General features: G+C 37.4%; 1 protein-coding gene across 8 annotated transcripts in view; it reads left to right on the top strand.

Annotated features, from left to right (window-relative positions):
- Positions 1 to 878: 878 nt before the first annotated feature.
- RAP1A (RAP1A, member of RAS oncogene family) overlaps positions 879 to 24,877 on the top strand; it is a 76,630-nt gene continuing 52,631 nt past the window's right edge. For 4 of the 8 annotated variants that reach the window (XM_045896968.3, XM_045896967.3, XM_064588654.1 and 1 more), the window contains exons 1-2: positions 879 to 1,018; positions 8,127 to 8,220. In XM_045896968.3, the coding sequence (XP_045752924.1) occupies positions 8,207 to 8,220 (14 nt within the window). In that variant the 5' untranslated portion in view covers positions 879 to 1,018; positions 8,127 to 8,206. Of the gene's footprint in view, positions 1,019 to 1,434; positions 1,928 to 8,126; positions 8,221 to 24,877 lie in introns of those variants that run through there. The other 4 variants (XM_064588650.1, XM_064588656.1, XM_054512687.2 and 1 more) reach the window with 4 other exon arrangements.

Here is a 24,877-nt window from a genome sequence, read left to right as displayed (position 1 = left end):
CTTTTAAAAATGTGAATCAGATGTGGTCATTCCTCTGCTCACCCTCCCATGGCTTTCAGTTGCTCTTACAACAGCCCACAAGGCTCCACAGGATCTAATCCTTCCACACCTCTCTTCACACCTGCTCTCTGGCTAGCTGGTTCCATTCAGCCATACTGGCCTTTTGCTGTTCCTGCAACCTACCGGGTGTATTATTCTCACCTCTGAGTTTATGGCTGATTATCTTTCAGCTTGGAAAGGCTGTCCCTGCCAACCCCCTCCCCCCCCCCCAACACACACCCTAGGTATTTGCTAGGCTTATTCCTTCACATCATATGTATATGATAGGTACTCAAAGGTGTCCTCTGCGGGGCAGTATCTGGCCAGCTATAAAGTCACTCCATTCCTGGCTTTATTTTTCTTCACACTACTTATCATTACCTGACATTTTTGTTTACTTGTTTGTTGTCTGTCTCCTCTCTCCCACCCCACTAGAATTCAAGCTTCCCGAGGGGCCTTTGCTTGCCCTATGGTGTGATCCCCCTCCCCCCATCCCCCTCCCCCCGCCCCGCGCCTAGAACAGTGCCTGGCACTTACTAGGTGCTCAATTAGTACTTGTTGAATGATTGCATTCCCTCCAAAATTCTATTCCTCCTGAATCTTCGGACCCTTCCTCATTTCGTTTCCCGCCTTACGCAGCCTCCCACCCAGCCCTCCTCAAGGCCCCAATACCCCGCTCCTCCCACACGGTTCTCAGTTCCCACCACCCTCTCCTGCGCGGCTCCTTTAAGCGGACTCCGGAAAGCCGCGGGGAAGGTGGGACCGAAGCCTTGCTGACGCCGACTCGGAGGGGCGGGGCGGAGCTGGGGGCGGGGCCTGCGTGCTGCGTGCGTGCGCGTTCTGGAGGCGCCGCCGCCGCCGCCGCTGTCGAGGCCGCCGCCGCCGCCGCCGTCGCCGCCGCGCAGAGCCGGAGCAGGAGCCACGGCCGAGAAAAGGGAGGAGGTGGAGGAGGAGGTGGAGGAGGCGCCGGACCGGGGGGGTGAGTGAGGGGCGGGGAGCCCGAGTCGGCCCCAGAGGGAGCCGGGGGCGCGGGTCGGCCGAGCCGGGGCTGAGGCGGCTCGTGTCGCCGGTCAGTCCCCTGGCTCCCCCTTCCTCCTCCGCGTTCCCTCGGTGTCCGGGGCGGCGGCCCGGGGGCCTGGCCGGAGGGAGGGGCCGGGGCTCCGGGAGGCCCTGCCGCCGCCGCCAGGGCCAGAGCCAACCACGCCCGCGGACCGAGCCGGTCGACTGTGGCTGGGCCTGCGGGAGACGGACGGGAGGGGCCCGGGCCGGGTGTGGGAGAGAAAGAGGACATTGTGTCCCCCACCCTCCAACTGCTCGAGGTGTCATGGCACAAGCCCGTTTCCCTCGCCATCTCCTCGGACACAGTGCCCGAGAGATACAGAGGGTTAGACATCGTTGCCTTTTTTCTCTTCTTGCAGGTCCCCAGACTAGGGTCAGACCTTCCCTCAAACCCAGCTCTCCCCTTGGGGGTCACGCGAAGAGGGGGTTGGAGGGTTGGGTGAATTTTCTGCCCTCCTCCCTCGCTGGAGAAGGTGCAGGTAGACGGGAGCGTTGCCCTCTCTGCGTTCACTTCTGTCAGGGTCAGGGTCTCCCTTTCCTTCCTTTATCCCCCCAGTGCAGAGGGCTGACATCTCTGCATCCCACTCCACCTCCCAGCCCCTTTCCCGCCCTCTTTCACCCACGTCTTCCGCAGCTTGCCATGTGTACGCCTTTTCGGCGTTGCTCTTCGTGGGTCTGTGCTTCTTCCCTGAATTTTCTTAGGGAAGGGGTCACCGTGTGATTCTTGGCTTCCTTCAGACTGGGGCTGGTGGGAGTGTCGCTTGTCCCCTCAGGAAGTTAAGGACAGTGTCTTCAGCTGAATTGTGTAATTTACTGCTACAGGGAGAAGGTGAGGGGAAGACACTTGTGCCTGAAAAATGGAATCTTCTCTCAGGGCTAAGCACCAAGAGTTTGGGGGACCTTTTGACCTCTTGGGAAAAAGAACTAACGTTGAGTTACGTTATTCCTTTTTGGGAGGGAAGATGGTTTTGCCACTGCTTTGAAGGGAGGAGGGTATAAGAAAAAAGGGAATAACAGGGCAGGAGGTTAATGGGCCACAGCCTTACAGGTGGCCACAGTTTTCTGCTTCCTGGGTGTGGGATGATGATTCTTTCTGTTTTTATCACAGTAAGAGTAAAGTAGCAGCTCTTAGTTTTAACGTGGGGCGCCTACCTTCAAAAGCATGCTGCAGGGCAGTCTCAGAAGGGATGCTGCTGGAAACAGGATTTGGAAACTTTCTTATGGTTTCCTGTCAGTGTGTGGAGGCGGGCATGCGTGTGTGTGTGTGTGTGTGTGTGTGTGTAGTTTTTCTTTCCTTTTGATGTAATTGATATCTGCAGTATTTTGACATAATAGACACTAAATCAGGCCCTGAGCTCTTTTCTGTCTTTATTATGATTTCTTACAACACTTTCTGTTTTGAAGTTATATTTGCATTGGTTGAAATTATTTTTGCATTAGTTGAAATTATTTTTGCATTGGTTGAAATTATTTTTTAGTCTGGTGTTTAACTGAACTTTGTTTCCTTGGTATTTTCAATTATGTACTGCAAAATATGATTAGGTGTAGGATATTGAGGATCACACGGTGCCTGGCACAAGGTAGGCACTCGGTATTTTGTGGATGAATTGAATGATTACAAAGAAGCGGCTAGGTATTATATATCTTCTGTCCTTTTGAGAGGTGGCTTATATTAGAATATTGCACTTCCAGTATTAATTCTTAACCTTTTCTAGGCCACTGACACCTTTGAGATTATGATGAAATATATAGTCTCTCTCCCCAGGAAAAAAAAAAAAAAGTAATAGACTTTTATGCACAAAGTTTTGCATTCAGTTTCAGGTTCGCTCTGAAGCCAAGCATAGATACCTGTCTCAAAAACAAACTGGAATCCCTATTATTCAGTTCCATATTAAAACTGTTTAAAAGCCTTTGTTCACTTTCTATGTAGCCTCAGGAATGACCGTGCCAATACTTACAGGCTAAATTTTGGGTCTTTAGGAACAAGATTTAAGAATAATTGTTATTACAATTTTATGAGGAAAAGGTGTCACTAATAACTACTACCAGTTTTAAGCTAATACATTAATGGCTTCCAAGGAAGTAAGATTGTTGTAGTCACTTTTGGCAGCCTAAAATCATAATCACAACTGACTTATAATTTCTATTGTACTACTTAGTTATATGATCAACACTTGAAAATGTTCACAAATCAAACTATTCATTTTTCCTGTTCTCTTCTGAGCTTCTTTATATGCATGATTTTTCATGTAGTTAATAATTATTGTATCAACATTTAATATTAATTCAACAAATGCTTTTTGAATGCATATTCTGTGAATAAAATCAAGTTCTTGTTGTCATAGAGCTTATATTGTAATCAGGAGAGATGGGTCATAACCAAATAAATGTAGAATATGTTAGATGATAAAGTAGGGTGAGGGGAAAGAGAGAAGCAGTGGCAGGGAAGTCATGAGACTGGAGCAGAGACCTGAAGGAAGTGAGTTAGGTGTGCTCTCTTGGGGAAGGTTATAGGCAGAGAGGACTGCAAGTTCAAAGATCCCCTCGGTGTACTTGGCCTTTTGAGAAGACAGTAAGCAAGAGTGAGTGAGAGAGCTTTAGGTTAGAGAAGTAACTGAGCCTTGTAGGTCATGGTAAGAACTTGGAATTTTACTTTGAATGAGATGAGCAATCAACTATTGGAAGGTTTTAAGTAGAAGAATTTGTGAAAATCCTTCTGGCTGCTATGTGGGAATCAACTTGGTGGGGAGTTGAGGTGGGCAAGAGTGTAAGCAGGAAGACCAATTAGGAGGCTAATCTTTATTTTAAGCCTTTTTCGGAGGTTGCAAAATAGTCCATCTACCTGTTGTTGGGCATATAGGTAGTTTCGGTTTCCCCTTATTAAAATTAAGATGAACACTTTTGTATATGCAACATTTTCTTTCTTTTGGAATATTTTCTTGGGATTGATTTCCAGAGTAAGGACTGCTGAATCAAAGTATATGAATTTACTTGTCTTCTTGATGTATCTGTGAATTCCTTCAAATAGTATGTTGTACTAGTTAAAGTGATAGCCACAGTTGTTGATCTAGTGTTATGGCAATGTCACTTGCCTTGAGTATTATTTAATACTTGAAGAAATCATTTTGGTTATAAAAGAAAAATCTTCTAGATTGTTAGGTTGAATTTTCCAGTAGCTTGAATTTAGAGTTCGTATGTTAGTTCACCTCTCCAGCATTTAACAACAGAGTGCTAATTGTTGGGTATACAGAGATGAATTAGACAGGGTCTTTGTCCTCAGGAAGTTTTACATTCTGTCAGAATCTAATAGTTAAATAACTTAAAAGTCTTGCCCAAGTTTACTACCATCCATGAACTTTGTTATTATATGGCTGATGATCTGTTATATAAAATAGACATTCTAATCAAGCATCTAATTTTTCATATTGATAATTTCTTTTCTTTTTTTACAAAGGGATTTTTAAATGATACCTGCAATTTATTTAATTTCTGTTTTATGTCTTTAGAATCTTAAAACTGACAGCCCCGTGTTTTGTTCTTTGCAATAAATTATGCAGCTAGTTGAATTTTTAGATTGTTGTAATTCTTTATAGTTATTCAAAACACAGGGACTATTGTTTTGTTAAATAAGGTTAGCTTTGCATCGTTGACATTTTATTTAGTTTATAAGGGAGAACGATACCAGTCTGTTTTGATAGGAATTATACCACTGTGAGGGCATTGCTCAGCATTTCTAGTTCTGAAATCTAGATGGCTTGATTTGGCATGAGCAGGGAACTCCACCATCTCTAAAGTGAGTGAGTTGAATAATTGAGTTACCTGCAAACACCTAGCACTGTGGCTGACACATGCTAGGGATCCAGCTGATGTTCATTGAACCTCAAATAACCTCTAAGTTTCCAGTTCTAAAATTCTCTTATTTTAGTTCAGTCAAAAAATTTGTATAAAGCATTTATATATTAATTTTGTGGTGAATTTAGAATTGTGAACATCATCTTACCTCCTCCTGATGTTCCTTTTCAGATTAAACTAATTAATTTTAAAAAGAGTTATGGCGTATTTCCAAGTATTTTCTGTTCATTCTGGTGTCATATATTGCTGCATGACTTAATGCCAAATTCACATCTTTTGGAAGTGATTAGTGTTAAACATAAATATGTTTAAGCTTTCTTATGTTACTGAGATGAAGCATTCACTTCCCCCCACCCCCTTTTTCTGTTCGTGAAATTTCGGGATTACAAGTGGTAGTTTTTATGTACTTTTCAGTCTTTCATGTACATGTACGTGTACTGTCCCATTCAGATTATGAATTTTTGTAATAGTGATTATGGACACTGAATGATTCACACACTCTTTACAGTCCCCTTCTCACAGTTTTGAGATGAATGTTAAGAGTCCAGTTTGTTTCAAAGTTAAATGATCCAGAAGAGTACTGAACCTATAAGCTTAGTTTATGATGTACTGATCAGCAAAGCAGTTCAACAGAGAACTATGCCATGCTCTCGTTTGCACTTGAAAATAGGCCTTTTAGACGTAGAAGGTACATGCGTGCACCAGTAAGAAAAGGAAATTGTGTGTGATGATTAAGGTGGAGTTGAAACAAAAAATAGTGTACTTTTATAAGTGGTCTAAAAATACTGGTTTTAATATGATTTTCAGAAATATATGATATGCATAGGGAGGATTAAATGTGTTTTATGAAATTAACTTCAATCAGTAGACAAATTAATGGCTTTTTTTTTAAAGGTACTGATGTCTTATTTATTTAGGCTAATTCCAGATAAATCTGGAAAAAACATTTCTTTGCATACCCAGTTTTCTATTTCTAGCCTATGTATGTAGTTCACATTGCTACAGATTGGTTCAAAGTGTGGAATGATAAAGTTAACTAAATTTGGAATTAAATATGTAACCCTGTGTTTGGTTTTAGAATATATTTAAGTTAGTCCATATTTCATAAGAATAGGAATATACTAAACTATACATTGTAACTGGTAAAAGATACTGTTGGATTAATCAAAGCTTGAAGTAAGTTACTTTGAACTCGTAAGTATATGTACCTGTAACATTCCATGGTTGTTTACAGTGCTATGTTACACACATTTATTCTGGTTGTAAGAAATAACTTTGCTCAGGATAGAACTCTGGTTTCGTTATCAACCACAAAAGTGTAAAAGTAAGAGAGGCACAAAGAACTGGGTGCAGTTGTTTTTTGGACAAATCCCAAATGCAGCTTGTAAGATTCTAAGTTAGTAGTAGGAAATTATCTCCTGTTGCAGACTGAACATTTCATATCAGTCCGATGTGTAATCTGAAGAGTAAATTCATTCACTGTATTTTCAATGATATTTAAAAATTCATTTATAAACAGGATCATTCTGTTATAGACAAGTTGGCTGTATTATAAAACATTAAGCAAGCAGCCATAACTTAATTGTTTTAGCAGTTGAAATTTAGACCGATCTTTGGAGTTTATGTAGTTTTCAGTATCTAGTCCAAATCTTTGATGTCTTTTGATCTACCTTTTCCATTCCATTGAATGCATGTAAAAATGTTGCATGATTTTATTAATAGATTTCAGATTCAGTCATTGAACAGATGTTTGCATGACCCAATATTGGGTTCTTTGATGGAAACGGAGATGTGAGACTGTAGCTTCTATTTTAAGGAATTTATAGTCTAGTAATTTATTTTGTTTGCCAGAACCTGACATATGTTTTATAAATAAATGTTGGATTTTCATGGTAGAGTGGAAATAGAATGATACTCATTTTCTAAGTAAGATCAGTGTAATACTTTAAATTTTCTCCTAGTTGCTCAACAACTATTTCTATGGTATTATTTTCTTTTTTTCCCTGTGGCTTTATTTTCTAACAGCTTTTTAGTATTACAAGCAAACCAGTTTTCCAGTTTAAAATACAGTAAAATAAGAATTTTTTGCTTAATGCCTGTTTTACTTCAAGACTTTTTGTTTTTGTTTTGGCAAATTGTTTTTCTGCACATATGCCAAATGGTAGGAATTTTTTTTCCTCCTGGTTCAGCTGGCAATTTTAATTCTGTGTTTAATGCAAGAAGGGTTTTTTGTTGTGCTTTTGTTTTTTTGTATACCAGCTTAATCTTTTTTTCTACACTGATAAAAATCATCTTTTGCCACTAAAGTTAACTATGCCCTAGAACAGAAATGTGCATGTAGAAAAAAATGGCATCAATGTGCATTTTTAATGAATGTTGGTAGCTTGCCAGCTTTATTTTCAAGTTCCTCCCCACTCCAGACTTAACTATGATGGGCTTATAAGGCAACAGCAGTATACATAGTTAATTTGCAAAACAAGAATAGTTTTTCTGGTTTTTCCCTTTTGCATGTTTTGAGTTAGGATTAATTGGACATTTATTATTCTCAATAGACATACAATAAAACAGTTCATTTAACTGGTGCTTTCTGTTGAAACACTGGCTGACTTTTAGATAGTGAGCCTTGTGCAAGTTTATGAATACTACTGAATTTTGGGTGACATTCTTTACACAGTCTAAAAGTAAGTGTGAGCTAACAGAAGGTGGAAATGAAACAAGTTTGACACTTTCTTTGCACTAGGAAGTGTTTCTTTTCCAAGTAACATGCCTTTATAGGTTCAGGATCATTTTCAGTGAGTATAGCTGCTTAAATATTTTTTTTCTTGTTTAAAGTAATTCATGTTCCATTGTGGCAAATTTTGAAAAGAACATAAATGTAAAGAAGAAATTGAAAATCATCTATAAACCCATCACCCAGAAATAATTACTGCTGACATTTTAATGTACACTTTTCTAGTTCTTTCCTTGCATGTATAGATTTTTTAATTTAAAAAAATGGAATTATACTTTTATATATACTGTTTCGTTCCTACGTTTTTCTCTGAACAGGATATTGGTCTCCTAGCTTGGGACTTTTAGGTTGATTCTTTATAATACTATTTTAAATAACACTGGAGCAAACATTTTTGTACATTTATCTTTGATTGCATCTCTGTTTTTTTTTTTTCTTCCTTTAGGATAGATTCCCAGAAGTGGGATAACTGGATCAGAGGGTGGTTACCCTGTGTATAAGAGTGTGTGTCTCACTGCACCTTCAATGGCATTGAGTAGGTCAGTTTTTACAATCTTTGCCAATTTGATAGATATCTGTTACAATACGTGGGTGGTGATCGCAGTATCCTCTTATTATTAATAATCTGTAAAACCATCATAGTGTATGATTGGTAATTTGCAATCATCTTTGAAAAAGTTGGTTGGAATGAATTTCTTTGGAAATATTTTAGGTGAAAGTAATCTTTGTGACAAAAAAGGACATTCCTTGAAATTGCAATTTGAACATTGTTCTTTTATTGGAAAGAAATAGCATTTTAATGTTCTCCCTTTACTAAACTGGCAAACATGAGAAAGCTTATTGTATAGTATGTAGTAGGTGGAGATATCATGTAAAACTAAATTATTTCAGATAGATGAGGGGGGTAGTCACATAGTTCAGACCAAAAAAAAAAAAAAAAGCCAACTGACTTAGGGTTTGGAGCAATGTTTCTGGACTTAGGTAGCCCGGGTTCAAATCCTTGCTTTGCCACTTAACTAAGTATATGATTTGTGGCAACTTACTGAGTATATAATGTGAGATAACTTACTAAATGTATGATTTGATGTTTCTGAACTTTGGCTTTCTCATCTTTACAAGGAGAATAATAATACCTACTTCATAAGTTTGCTGAGAGGATTAGAAATAATATGTAAAACTAACTGCTTGGCACATAGTAGGCATTTAATAAGAGCCAGCTGTTGTTAAATTTGGGGGGGGGGTTGCCCGTTTGGGGGGGTGGGGCAGGAGATATCATTTGTGTGTCCTTGTTTACATGAATAAATGCAGAGATGCAAAAGGGCCATGAGCAGTGGCAGCTGGAGGGGAGTGGTAGACATTCTTTATGGTAGGAATGGCATGAGCCAAGATAGAAAGTTCAGGACAAGTTGGAGGACAGGAGATTGATTTGACAGAAGCCTGAGCTTGTATAATTAGAAAATACGGTGATAAGGCTGTAAAGATTTGTTGGGCTAGACTGTAGAAGTCATTGAATGCTAGGTTGAGAAGTACAGACTTTTATTTAGGAGCACAAGTGTTGATATGAGGAAAATGACCCAATCAGAGCATTCATCTTTTGGAAGATGAATCTGGGTACAGAATACAGAGTGAATCCAGGAAGAAAGGCACTGAGGGCAAGGAGGCTGGCTTGATAACAAAGGTAAGGCAAATCTGAGGGTTTAATGGAAAACAAGAGGGTAGGTTTTGGGGAGAGTTGCTGGGAGTTGCTGTTGTGGAAGTCTCTGGGTCTTTAAGTGTACTCAGTTTGGAGATGAAATTTAAAAGAAATAGTCTGTGCCTAAGGGATCGGCTAAATGGAGTTAGGAACCACTGAAAGAAGGTAGGACTCACCATGCTTTGGTTGTTGCTACTTTTTTTTTTTTTAATCAAAGGGTAAAAGAGTTCTGTTCTTTCACCTGTGAAAAGCATATGCTTACACTCTTTGACAAATGCATAGTCTGCAGAAATGTTATTTATTTAGCATTTTGAGTTCTTAGTTAACAAAGACTCCTCAGTTTTAGACATTATATTTCTGGAAGCATTATCTTAAAATACTTCACTGTAAGGTTAAATTCTGCTGTCCATGCAACTGGGCTTCAGAAGCATCAGTTATGTGAGCACAAGTGATGAAAAGTGAAATACAGGCTTCTCGTTAAGCAGCTTAGAATATTGTCAGTGAAATATGGAGCAATGAAAAATAGGAAATTGAGTATGTGATCTTTAGAGGAAATCCTACTTTTAGTACTTCTCTCCTCCCCTTTAATTTCTTAATTAAAAAAAAAAAATTTACACATGCCATTCTTAGTCATTTTGGTACCTGGCTCTAGCTCTGTGCTAAATTGTACTTTCCACTTGGCTGAATAAGTAAGCAGGTTAGCCTACAGACTGATATTAATGTTTCTTTGTGACTGGTAAGTAAACTCACATGGGTTGTGGATTATCTGCTTGCTGTCTTCCTTTAATACCACCAGTCAAGAAAAGAAGCAACACCCGATTTTTAAAAAATAAATATGGGCTTGTGATACTTTCAAGGTATTTGCATTTTTTAAACCACTGAGTTGTTATATCTTTCTTAAATGTTTCTTTTAGTTTTCAAATATTTTCTAAATTCAGAAATAAAGTTTTTTGTTGTTTTTTTTTTTTTAAGATTTTATTTATTTATTTGAGAGAGAGAGAATGAGAGAGCACATGAGAGGGGGAAGGGTCAGAGAAAGAAGCAGACTCCCTGCCGAGCAGGGAGCCCGATGCGGGACTCGGTCCAGGGACTCCAGGATCATGACCTGACCCAGGCGCCCCAGAAATAAAGTTTTTTTTTAATTTTAATTTTTTTTTTTAAAGATTTTATTTATTTATTTGACAGAGAGAGACACAGCGAAAGAGGGAACACAAGCAGAGGGGGTGGGAGAGGGAGAAGCAGGCTTCCTGCGGAGCGGGGCGCCCGATGCGGGACTCGATCCCAGGACCCTGGGATCATGACCTGAGCTGAAAGCAGACACTTAACCATCTGAGCCACCCAGGCGCCCCCAGAAATAAAGTTTTTATTGTTAGTTATTTTCATTTAAATCTCTTGCTTTTAAAAGTATTCTTGAAAATATTTTTAAATTAGTAAGCAAATGTAGCACATAGTATTGCGATGGTGTGTGTTACTTAGTTCAAATACTGTGTTTTTCTTATGTGAAACTGCAAAAGCCCATTATCTTGTCAACCGAATGATATTTCATTTGCTAAAGAGACCTCAGGTATTCAAAACAATTATTTAATGTCTCAAACTATAAGATTCTAGTTGAGTCTCTCTTGATTTGGTTTGAAGATATTTCTGTTTGCTAACAGAAATCAGAACTACAATTATTCTCCTAGGTCTGATCACTCTATCCTTCCCTCCTTCCCAACCCATTATAGCTGAGAGCAAGATCTTCCCTGGTTTGGGCCATTCTGGCATGGTCACTGTTAGGACAGCTATGGCCTTCCCAGTCTGTATGTTTTACATTCTTAGAAGCTGTCCTGCTTGCAGGAAAAATAAGTTATTAGATTGAGTGGCTGGTAGTTCATGGTGTACGATTATAAGAAAATTCACAATTTTATACATTATACCTCAGTAAAACTGAAATAAAAAAATTCATTTTCTTTTTACATGAAGTGACATACGAAGTGTGTGAAACCTGAATAGACTTTCATATTCTATCCAAAAGGATGAAATAAAATAAAGCTCACTTGTTGAACAGAACGTTGTATACATTTTTCTTATTCTTTATAGTCAAAAAACATTTTTTCTTATTTCTTTTGGATCAGCAATTTTGAATGCTAAATGTAAGTTGTTGACTAAGAAATCAGTCTTTCCCCAAAACATTCTTAAACATTTTGACTAGTGATGTAACAAATAGTTATTGCATGATTATGGGGTGCCTCGTACTATTCTAGGAACTAGAGATAGAGCAATGAATAAGACTTGCTGTCATGGAACTCTTTATACAAGTGGGGTTTGGTGGTGGTGGAGAGAAATAGTAAATAAGTGAACAAGATAATTTCAGAGGTCACAAATGCCATGAAGAAGCTTTAGATTGAGTGTTGAGGGAAAACTCAGATGATAATATTTAATTTGAGACCTGAATGACAAAGCTAGATGGAACAATCCGCAAGAAGAGTGAACCAGGCAGAGGGCCCAGTTAGTACAAAAGCCCTTAAGTGAGAAGCAGCAAGTTATGTTTGAGAAAGCCATAGTGATAAGCTGAGAGGAGACTGGTAGATGGGCTTGTCAGGAGACAAATCACATAGATCTTTGGTGAAGGGTTTGGATTTTGTCTTATAAATACAAAGGGAATAACGTAACAATAAAAGAAATTTAAAAAATATATAAAGGGAAGACACAGGATATCAGTACATACTTACCTCTATGGATAAATATGTGTAACTTTTGAATTTGAAGTTGGTGTTACTAATGATACTGGCTTAAATCTGTAGGGTAACCAGTAGTTTCTCTAGACATAGAAAATCACGAACATGGTACGTAAATTATGTTTTTCTCAGGGGTCTGCAGAGAAAGGAATGAATTATTCTCAGTATTGTAAAAAGCCTAATGAAAATTATATTTGTGCTCTCAGTAGATTTAAACAGGTGAAATATTGTGTATCTTTGCTTTGACCAATAATTATATTGACTCAAATCTTTGTGGCTAATTATCACAAATCATGATCACATATTGTGGTGATTTGCAAGCTGTTAATGAAATAAAACATCATGCTTGCACCTCAAGAACCTAACATTGGGTTTCATTAGTATTTATGTCTTTGACAGTTTGAGACATCTGATTAGCCATTACTTCTCTAGTTAATTAAATGTCAGTGCAGTTGATAGACAAAAATCTGTAAAGATGTGGAATCTGTGGAGAAAAGAGATTTTTCATAGTAAGGTTGAGAACCACTGATCAATGTCCTGATCTGTAGAGGGACCTGCAGGGAGAAGGGAAGTAATATTTTTTTGAAGGTGAAGTTACTACATTTCATTTAATCTGTACAGCAAATCTGAAAAATAGATATTGTTCATTTTTTACAGATGATAAAACTCAAAGTAATTATATAATTTATAAAAATTAACAAACTCTAATTATAAAGGATAATGCTGACAGCAAACTTCCAGAAGGTACTACCACATTACAAAGCACACAATAGGTGGTCAATAAATATTTGTATTTTGCTTATATGCAGACGCAGATGTGAATGAATAAGTAGCTGAATCCCTATATCCTTATAATCATTTCTTCAGTGTAACACATCATTTTTCTTCTAGATGAGTCTAGAAAATTACTCAGAAGTAATTGGCTTCACTTTTTTTTCCCTGTAGAATTCCCCCCCCCCATGAGGTGTTAAGTTATTTAGATCAGTCACAGAGTACAAGTCCTGAGGAGGGAAATAAAGACCACAAACTTGGAAAGTATAATTTTCATTTAGATTCTAACTGACTAGTTGTAATGTTTTTAGCTTTTAAAACATTCAAGATACCATCTTTTGTATTCACATTCAAGATACCATTTTTGGTTCTGTGCTCTTAATTTTTTTTTTTAACTTAAAAATTTATTATAGTTTTCTGAACTGAGATGGTGGAAAAACAGTAGTCAAAATGTTTATGTAGCCAATATAAGTTGTCCACCTAATCTCTGACTGTTTCAGTGGTGTGGGAGGGCATACTTAGGCAGAATAGTAGTATGAGATCTCTGAACTACTTACTTACAAAGCTTCTTCTAATCCTTCAAATGAATTAATACCCTAATAAATTTAGGTTTAGAGTTCTTTCAAATGAATACCTAATAGGAATGGATGCCTAAGGGATGAAAGCAAATGCAGGTAATCTAGAGAGTAAAAGAAACTATTTTAGTGGAAGGTCTCAAAAGGGAAGGGATTATGATACAGGATTAACTGTGGGAGAATGGGTAATACGTGGAAGTTGCTATGATAGACTGGAAGAGAAATTTATTTTCACAGAAACAGAAACGAAATTGATGAAACGTGGGCTATGAGATAAATTAATGTTGAACAAGTAAAAAGAGCACTTAGGTTAGATATGGTGGCCTGCAGGGACCTTCAGAGGGGATATGATGAATCTTACCATGTGTGGCAGTATCATTATTTCATGGAGTATGGGATCTGTCTTGTTGGTTTGAGTTGGGAGTATAATACAGTAAATCTAGATAGAATGAATAGGGTTGTTTTTGTGAAGAAGGAACATATTTTAAAATATGTTTCCAGTTGTCTGAGACTAAGGTTATAAGATGACAGGTCTATAGAAGATAAATTTGTATGATATTTTGGTTCTTGGTATCCTTGAAGTGCTCTTTTTGCTATTTTGGATTTTTTTGCTAGATTTCTATATGACAGCTGTTAGACTGCTTCTGCTGCTCTTTACCCTAATCATATAATCGGTTTAGTAATGGCATACATGACTCCTGGAATGAGATTTTCATGCTTCAGAAAATTGTTTTGCATATAAAGTACAAGTAACAATTAGCTCTATAGATGTGTATATCTAAAAATTGTGGGTGAAACGTTTATTAATTTAGTTATTTGAGAATATCAGATTAAGAAAAACGATGGGCAAGTGAGCTTAGAAGGTGAATCTTATGTCTCAGACCCACCTTTGTTTAGATTTTCAGGTGGTAGCTTATTTTGATGGTGTTTCTTTTACATTGAGATGGTAAGGCTAGAATTTGAGTAACTCAAAATTGGTCAAGTAGTATACTCTTTTAAAAAAGTTTTTGTGTCTTTTGAATGGAATTTCACACTTAGGACAAACTCCATTGTAAAACATCCCTTTGAATTTTGAATAAATATTAGTAACTTCTCGTACTCCAAAGTCATAATTTTCACATTGGAATATGACAGCATTATAAATCAAGAACCAACCAAAATCTGCAGTTGAAACCATGAGTAGAGGGGTTTTAGATGATGTAGTAATTCTGCTATTCCCATTATGCTTTAGACTTAGACTACTGTCATCAATAGAACAAGCTTGAGATTGTGTCACCACTCAGTACCATCTGCTTGCACGTGTATGTAAGCAATAGGCCTTCGACACTAGATAAAAAGAATCATCACTTTGTGGTGTTCTTAGCTGGTTCTGCTTGGGTTCCAGTGTCCTGGGCTGAGCTTGTGTCTACAGTGAATTGTCACAGTTTTGATCTTTTGCAGCCATAACACTTCTATAACCATGTTTTCGATGTACTGCTGTGCTGAAGATGGACATGTAAAGTTTTTCAGTAATGAAAAGAAAATGCTTATTTAATCAGTGAAATTTAAAAATGATTTTTAAAAAATATTCAAATACTTGCAAGAGAGAGAACTCTTTCTATGAAGGACCAGCCATCTCCTCTCCACCTTGTGGTTAATTTTCGCAGTATAACAAACTACTTTTTAAGTCTAGTAAACCAAAGTATTTTGTAGAAAATCAATCATAATTTTATTTGCACTATTTTTAAAAAGTGCTGTATTGTTAAGAGAGAAATAAACATTACCAGTGTTTATATAATATCAGTTCTTAGTTTTACAAAATGCCTATTCATATATAGGCTAAAAGGAAATACCAAAAGACTAAAGTTGTTATCTTGAAGTTGGGATTATAGGTGGTCTTTATTTTTCTCTTTAAACCTTTTATTTTCTGAATTTTTATAAAAATTTTATAAAAATCACTCATATTTTATAATTTAAAATGAGTTCATTATAGAATGTGAAATGAAATTTAATGAAATTTTTAAAGATGAAGATTCTTAGGGGATAAAATGAGTTTAAAGGCTTTAGAAATGAATTAATAAACAGGATGCATTCCTGAGATGGAATATATAACAGTAAAATCTGTACTTTAAAACAAAACAAGCAAAATTAAGTTGTCATTTTTTGGGTGTAAGGAGTGAGAAAAAACTGGAAAAGTATTGTACTACTTGATATGATGACTTGGAAAATTTTTGTTCCATTTTTCTAACTCAGGTTTGCCTCAGTTACATTCATTTATATGCTCTTTTATGGATAATTATTTTAATACAAGATTTAAATTTATTCATACAGATGATGTGCCAAATCTCACCGAATATTTGGTCATTTGTTAATAAAATATTTGTGGCCAGCAGGCAAAACACTCAGTGAAAGTTTGCTGATAACACCTACTAGCTGTTACTTCTTCTCAGTCTTTTCATCTGTAAAATGGAAAAAAAGAATAGTACCTATTTCTTAGACATGTTTGAGGATTAAATAAGTGTATGTGGCATACAAAAAGTACTTAAGTATTATTGCTGCCACTATAAGGATTATTACCACCACCAAAAGGTGGCATAGGTGTCTGTAAGGAATTGGAAAAGATTGCTATGGACTGGAGCGGTATCTTACACTTTGTATCCACTACTTTGACTAATCTCCTTGTATTCTTCTTTCCTTAAATAGAACTATTAGCTATGCACTTAGATAGTTTAATTATTTATGTATGCAATAAATCTTGGCATTGGTGGCTTAACGTTTTAAACCCAGAGTATTTAACATGGGAGATGTTTAATTTGGTGTAGGCAAAATGTTGAATTCTGCGTATTTCGAGGTTGACGTGCCACTGAAGTATATTAACTAGAGAACTGAGTTTAGCGGACTGCATCCTAGTTATTATTATCCAGCAGTGACTTTTGTTCCTTACTTGTTTAATTCGCATCGTAAGATTAGAAACTGTGTTTCTGTGTGACTAATGGTGCCTTGAGAAAGCCAGTGGTTAATGCTGGTTTTTGCAGATTTAACTGAAGTGAGTTTATTTTAGTGGCAAAATTTACAAATACTGCTTTTTTCTTTTATATTCTTCACAGTGCCTTGTACCCAGTAGAGATCGTGAGTAATAGGGTGTGCTTGATAGTTTGTGAAGAAATTTGAATCTTCAAGTTCCTTAAAGGAAAAAGAGGAGTTTAGCAGGGATTCCTAGATTTCTGGGCTCTTAGTTTATTTTAATTTTTATCATTTTAGTACATAATTTAAAAAGTGTCTTAGACCAAATTAAAATATATCTGTGTTACATATTTCTATGGAGCGGTATGATGATATAAGTGTGCCTCATTGAATAAAAGCCACTAGCCCCATGCATAGAAATTTTGATTTTATTAGGTCTGCAGTAAGGTTGATTACCTTTCAGTAAAGGTAGTTTACTTTGTAGTTGATTTAGTTTACTGCAGAATCTGTAGTTCACTTCTCCAAGTGATTCCAGATGATTCTGATGCAGTATTTTCTCATTTTCTTTATATTTTCATTTTAGTATTATATTGAACAAATAGTCTGCATTGTATTTTTAAAGACTTAGAGGAGTATAGGAATAAATTTTATATTTAAAAATGAAAATTAATGCTATGTCTTAACTTCCATTGTATATCCCTTTGTAATTAGTTCAATGTATATATATTACTATCCAAACTCATGTAATATCGGGACACCGGGGTGGCTCAGTCGGTTAAGCATCCGCTTTCAGCTCAGGTCATGATCCCAGCTCCTGGGATCGAGTCCCATATCGCGTTCCTTGCTCAGGGGGGGAGCCTGCTTCTCCCTCTGCCCGCCATCCTGCCCCTCCCCCCGCTTGTGCTCGCTCTCTCTCTGACAAAGTCTTAAAAAAAAAACAAACTCAAGTAATATCAAGTTCATTGTAGAAAAATTGAGAGTACCAATGAAGCAGTGTTCGTCAACCTTTTTAGCATTATTACTTGCTCACCCTGCCCCAGTCTTGATATTTTTTTCCTAATTATACCCCCATGAAATTTTAATAGCACAGATATACTCTATGTTTATGTACTGTATGTTAATTTGTGTTTTATATGCTAAGAGTTTTTTTTTTTTTTTTTGCCCCTCAATAGCCAATTTTCACCCCCTTGGGGGTGATACTGCCCCTGATGAGAATGCATGCAATAAGCTTAAAAAAAAAACAAAACCCTTGATTTTACCTCTTAGCCTATTAATATTTTGGTATACAATTTTCCCAGTGGTTTTCAATGCATATTTATTTTTTCTTTTAAAAAATGAGATCAGATGCATAGTATTTCATCTCCCTTTGAAAAAATATATTGTGAATTTTTTGTGAAAAATGAACATATTTTAATATCTAAGGATAAATATCAGTGCATTGTATTCCATTATATGAATTTGCCATCATTTCTTTAAGTGATTCCTTGTACTTCTCAGGTTTTTTTTCTGTTATAAAAAACCTGATATGAATATCATTGCAGTTGAATTGTTCCATGCATTCTTAATTATTTCCTTAGGATAAATTCCAAGAAGTAGAATTATATTATTCTATACATTTAAATATTTTTGGTATGTATAGCTTAGAGTGTGAAAGCCCCTTTCCCAAGGACAACCACCATTAATGACGTGCAGTAATTTATCCATTCTTCTATTGAAAGACCTTTTGTTTCCTGGTTTTTTGTTTTTTGTTGTGGGCATGCATCTTTGCTTGTGTTTTTCTGTATAATAAATTCCCATTTGTGTGAGAGTTGTTGGGTCATTTAAGAATTGGAAGTACTTTACATGCTTGAATTTTTTTTCTTTAGGCTCTCCTTATTTGCCTGTTCTGATGTTGCTACTAGATTTTAGTTACTAATAACTTTGTAATGTTGTGCTTTTATATCTGGAAATATAAAATGTTCCATTAAGTAAGCAAATGTGTCTGTATATTTTTCAGATTACAAGTTACAGTTAAGTTTGGCTAGGTTTTTTGTTTTATTGTTTTTTAAAGACAAGCATATGTATTTTAACTAGACTAGAATAATACAGATTTTTGAGGATTTACAGTTTTAGGCTTGAGAACTTTCAGTGCCTAGCAGTGATTCAGAACTCTAAAAGCACCTCTCAGTTGCAAAGTAAAGAAAAAAAACTATTGAGCTGTGAGCTTTATGGAATATTTGGAACTGCAACATTTTTTTTTTTTAAGATTTTACTTATTTGACAGAGAGAGAGACAGTGAGAGAGGAGACACAAGCAGGGGGGGTGGGAGAGGGAGAAGCAGACTCCCCACTGAGCAGGGAGCCCAATGCGGGGCTCGATCCCAAGAGCCTGGGATCATGACCTGAGCCGAAGGCAGACGCTTAACAACTGAGCCACCCAGGCGCCCCTGGAACTGCAACATTTCTGTCAAATATGCCTTTTAATCTTTGGTTTATTGATTGAAGTATCTTGGACATATACTCTGTTTGCAATCCAACTTTTCTTCCTTTTAAAAGGAAATATATTCTCTTTCTCATTTTACGTTTCTGGTAAGTACTTATCTTAGGTATGCCCTGCTGTGCTGTTTCTGCTTGTTTTTATAGAATTCCTTTATATATTGTCTTCAGAGTTATTCATACATTTTTCTGAGGTTTAGAGTCTCATAAAGTTCAAAATATATCAGAATAGTTATTATATTAGAATACTTGTGAATCAGCACCCGATTTTTACAGAATCTTAATCTAATTAGTGTTTTTTGCTAGATTGAAACAGGTTTCTTTATAGGAAACCATTAAACATTGCAAAAGAATTATACTTTGGTTTTCAAAGTAGAAATTTTTTTGTTTTTGAAAAATAGAGCTAATTTTGGGATGCCTGGGTGGCTCAGTCAGTTAAGCGTCTGCCTTCAGCTCAGGTCATGATCCCTGGGTCCTGGGATCGAGTCCAGCATCCGACTCCTTGCTCAGCGGGAAGCCTGCTTCTCCCTCTGCCTGCTGTTCCCCCTGCTTGTGCTCTCTCTCTCTCTCTCTGACAAATAAATAAATCTTAAAAAAAAATAAGGCTAATTTTTCTCAGGTCACCTTTAAATTTAAATTTAATTTTAAGTGCTCACACCATCACTAAAATCTTTAAATGTTGATTCTGACCCTACTGTAATTATATGAGCTAGTTTTCCTTTTTAAGACACACTCTTGAGTGAGACTTTCAAATGCTTTAAGTGTTCTGGAAGAATTCGTTGACCTTTGTAATGAAAAAATCCCTCCTGAGGGTACTACACTCACCACTAGGATGAAAGCTAATTCTAATAAATATAATAACCGATACTCTACCTAGGCAATTCAGACAGGTCTGTTTTCTAGGAGTAGCCTCTCTTGGAGTTGAGTTGTCACCACAGCTAGCTTAGGCTCATTGCAGAGGTTCCCCATGCTTTGGATCACAGTTCTTTATTTAGTGAATTGAAAAACCATCTGTTTTCCCTCATGGTAGTAGTCTTTTTTTTTTTGCGTGGTATGTTTTAAAAAATTAGCATTTCAAGTGTGATTTTGTCTATTGAGGCTCACCATTTAACCAGGTGGGAGATTTTATTCTGTGGTGCAGAATTTAACTTAAACACTTTATGAATGTACACAAAGCTGGGTCCTTTGCTCAGAATCACAGCAGCAAACAAATGACAACATATGTTTGAGCATTAACTCTTTATGACCTTAGACCTTTGGCCAAGCCTTATGATTGCTTGGGTCTGCCTTACCACCCGCATTGCCTACTTCTTTGTTTTCTGAACCCTGAAGTCAAATGAAAAACTGAGAATTCATTTAAATGTATAGTCCATATAAGGAGATTTTATTTTAACTAAATGTTATATGAGATTACTATAAATGATTGTAAAAATCATTTATGTGTGATAGACATTTGTGTTTGTAAAACTTCAAAATATTTCCATTTTATTCTTATTTAAAATATTTTCTCCTCACACTAAATATTGTGATAAATTAGTACCAGTAAGACTTTAATTAGTAATAGCCATCTGGTGGAAAAGATTTGTTAATAGATTTGTTAGGATATAGATCTCCACTGTACAGAGAAGTAGGGAGATTCTGTGTTTTGTGCCCTGACAGAAAGTAAACTTCCACGACAGCATTAAGTAATTTTTACTAGTTTTTTATATAATTTTTCTATTCAAAATATAATTTAAGTAACCCTTGAATATCTTTTTAGTCACACTATTTTTAAAAAACTGTTTTTAACTAAACAAGTAATACATTATAAAAAGAAATAACAGGTCACATAAAAAATATGGATCAAGTGAAAAATATAGATAAGGCAAAAGTAATAGTTACTAGTTTGCTGAAATTCCTGTGTAAACATACGTACATGTAAAAATATTGTTTTCATAGCTTTTTTTTTTTTTTTTTTAAGTTTTCAGATACAGAGGTGAGACATGAAGACTAGAAGTGTTCTTTACTATCATGCTGTGGTACTAAATAAAAATTCCATTCTTTAAAGACAGGTTTTGTCAAGTTCCCCATCTCTGTCCTTGCTCTTCCCCTCACCTGGATTCTTTTTCATTATCACTCTTCTCCTTGAAAGGAGAGAGGTATACTGATGTGGTACATCTCCATTCTGGCTTGGCTGTACATAAGAATTAACTGAGGAGCTTTGAGAAATAACCACATCCTGGCTCCACTATCCAGAGATTCTTATTTAATTGGTCATGATGAGGCAAGACATGGGGGAGGAAAATGTGCTTTATCTTAGCCTGCATATGGAAGCTTGCCGGAGCTTCTGAGTTCCAGTATGGGATCCAGGAAAGCAATGATTAGTCCAAGGATCTTCTTCCTCAGTTTCCTGTCTTTAAGAAGGGTGATAGGCATAGATCTTTATAATCCCTCAAGTTCTCAAAGGAATGCAGTGCCACAAACTTCTTCATTTAGTCCAGTATTGGTTCACTTACAGAATTTGTAATATTTGAATTCTAAGGAAAATCAGCTCATTAATGCAGCACAGATTAGATAGAGAAGAAGGTCAGTGGTGAAGCAGTATAGTGTTGTGGTTAACTGCACAGATGCTAGAGGCAGACTGCCTGGGTTGTAATCGCAGTTCTGTAATTTATATCTGTTGAGCTTGGGCAAGTTCGTTTGAGCCTCTCTGACTCATCAATAAAATGGGGATAATAGTCTCTACCTCAGGGATGTGAAGATTAGAAATACTAATGTATAAAGTGCGCAAAGCAGCATTTTGTGTATGATAACTACTCAATAAATAGTACAATTAATGTATTCCTTTTCTTGTATCTTCTTTTCTAACAATGTTACTCTTTTCTTGCCCATTCCTCCTGGAGGTAAATTAATGCTTTCTTTGGTAAACTAGAGCAGGGGTCAGCAAACTTTTTTCTGTAAAGGGCCAGATAAATATTTTAGGTTTTTAGGGCCATATGGTCTCTGTTGCAATACTGTGAGGCAAAAGCAGCCAGAGACCATATGTAAACAAATGAGCATGGCTGTGTCTACTTTATTTATGGGCACTGAAGTTTGCATTTCATATAATTTTCACATGTCATGAAGTGCTGATTTTCTTTTGATTTAAAGAAAAGATATTTAAGACTCTAAAAACCGTTCTTAGTTTATAGGCCACACAGAAATAGGCGGTGGGCCCTGTTTGGCCTGCAGGTCATAGTTTGCTGATTCCTGAACTAGCGTAAAGGAACCCACGCATTCTGACTATTTTAGACACCCTTTCTTTCTTAAAGCATGCCTTCATTCTTTAACTTCCCTGTACTTTGGAGGAATCTAGAAAATTATTTTTATTGCCATCAGGTTTAGAATTTAAAAATTCTACTTAGAGCTCTGATCTTAACGATAAGCACATGTGTGAAACAGGGAGCTCTGTGAACTCTCCTCTCCTCAGTGACATATATAATAGTACCTAGGGTTCTTTGGTTGCAAGCAACAGAAACAGACTTTGTCTTGTTCTCAGCACCAGTATAGTAGGTGTTTGTATTAGGGTTCTCCGAAGAAATAGATCAGTAGGATACATACACGCACAAATATTATACATTTTGTATGTATGTTTGTATAGTGAGAGATTTATTTCAAGAAATTGGTTTACATTGTTTTGGGGCCTAGCAAGTCCAAAATCTATAGGGCAGGGCAGCTGGGAACTCCCTGGCAGCCTTGTGGTAGAATTTCTTCTTCATGGAACCTCAATTTTGCCGTTAAAGGCCTTCAGCTGATTGGATGGAGCCTCCCCCACATTATTGATAATTTCCTTCACTTAAAGTCTACTGGTTATAGGTATTAACCACATTTACATAATACGTTCACAGCAACACCTAGATTTTGTGTGTGTTTGAATAACTGGGTTCTACTATATCCTGGCCAAGTGACACATACAACTAACCATCACATAGTTCAGTAAATATTTTTCCAATAAAAGGATGAACAAATGGCTAAAATGGTTAATTTAAGCAGAAAAAGACATGTATTTGAAGGATGTTGAATAATAGAATTTAAGAAATAAGCATTCAGGGATGCCTGGGTGGCTCAGTCGGTTAAGCGTCTGCCTTCAGCTCAGGTCATGATCCCGGAGTCCTGGGATCGAGTCCTGCATCGGGCCCCCTGCTCCGCGGGGAGCCTGCTTCTCCCTCTCCCTCTGCCTCTCTCTCTATCTCTCATGAATTAAAAAAAAAAAAAAAAAAAATTAAAAAAAAAAAAAAGAAAGAAGTGTTCAGACCTAAGGAAGCCCCAAGAAGCACTGGGACAGTTTGCAGGGTTTGAGACCTAGGTAGCAGGAATAAACAGTGTCTTTAGTGTAGCACAGTCAGAATGAATCTGCTCTAACCTTCTCCAGTCCTCACATCATTCTGCTCAAGATTCAGCTTCTTAAGAGATTCTGCCTTATTGGCCTACCTTGAGTTTGGGTAAGAGAGCTCCTTTGCCCAGTAGAGGGTGGGACACCTTGATTGACATTTCCACCAAAACTGCCGTGAGGGAGTGAGGTTATTTCCCAACAGAGCGTTAGGATGCTGTTACCAAAAGGAGGAGGTGGGATACTAGACTAATGCAAAAATAACAGATGTCTGCTTCACCAATTCTTGATATCTGCCCACATAGAAAGACAGCTGGTGAGTCTGACATGGACCGGGGCCAGATCATGGAGAGCTTTACAGGCCCTGGTAATCAGCTTGGGCCTTAATCCTCTAGAAGAAGGAACTTTTTTGGAGTCATAGCCTCCAGTGAGAATTTGAAATTTTTGAACCAAATTTTGGACCATCTTCCTTTCTTCAGAAAATTATACTTAGGCTTTAAAAAAGGTTTGTTTTTGGAGCACCTGGGTGGCTCAGTCGGTTAAGGCCTGACTCTTGATTTCGGCTCATATCTTGAACTCACAGTTATGAGATGGAGCCCCACATTGGGCTCCGTGCTCGGTGTGGAACCTGCTTAAGACTTCCTCTCTCTCTGTCTCTCCCTCCTCCCCACTTGTTCATGTGTTCTCCCTCTCTAAGAAAAGGGGGGGGGGTGTTTTTGTTTTTTGTTTTGCATAGCATTTCAAAAGATCCTCTTACCTTTTGAAGTACATCTGTGTTGGTGGGAAGAAGGGCCAGTCTCTTAACCTGAATGGTTAAGAACTCATAGGGAGACAGTGGTATATACTACGTAAGGATTTTAGGCACAGGAACCACAATATAGAGTTGCATTTTAAATAAATCATTCTGGCTTGAATTGGAGGGTGGATTTGAGGGGTGTAAGGCTGGATGGAGGCTGACAAACAACCACAAAATTACATCTCTTCCCTCAGCTTCTGATAGTTGCAATTTTATGATTCTCTTTAATCTCTGATTGCTTGTGGAAAAATTTGGTTAAGGGATGATGAGGGCTTCAATTAACAAAGAAGAAATAGGGATGAAAAGGGAAACAACTTTAAGAAATATTTGGGAGATGAAGTTCACAGGACCTAGCTGTTGATCATATTTGGGGAACAGATTGTCTGTGGCCATGTATGTCTCTAGCTTGCATGACAGAAAATTGCTGAGGGAATTAGTAGAGAACAGGTAGAGGGATTGACCTTGAAGGTGAGGGAGGGACTCACTGATATGAGGAATTCTTAATCTCAGGAAACAAACTGAGGGTTGCTGGAGTGGGGGGTGGGGTGGGAGGGATGGGGTAACTGGGTGATAGACACTGGGGAGGGTATGTGCTCTGGTAAGCACTGTGAATTGTGCCAAGACTGTTGAATCTCAGATCTGTACCTCTGAAACAAATAATGCAATATATGTTAAGAAAAAAAAAAAAAGATAGCAAGGGGGGAAATCGGAGGGGGAGACGAACCATGAGAGACGATGGACTCTGAAAAACAAACTGAGGGTTCTAGAGGGGAGGGGGGTGGGAGGATGGGATGGCCTGGTGGTGGGTATTGAGGAGGGCGCGTTCTGCATGGAGCACTGGGTGTTATGCACAAACAATGAATCATGGAACACTGCATC

The sequence above is a fragment of the Mirounga angustirostris genome, unplaced genomic scaffold (genome assembly GCF_029215605.1).
Source record: "Mirounga angustirostris isolate CCGP_5_RB_7025 unplaced genomic scaffold, mMirAng1.0.hap1 SCAF_4, whole genome shotgun sequence".
Taxonomy (NCBI): Eukaryota; Metazoa; Chordata; class Mammalia; order Carnivora; family Phocidae; genus Mirounga; species Mirounga angustirostris.
This window is presented reverse-complemented; position numbering and strand designations above follow the sequence as displayed.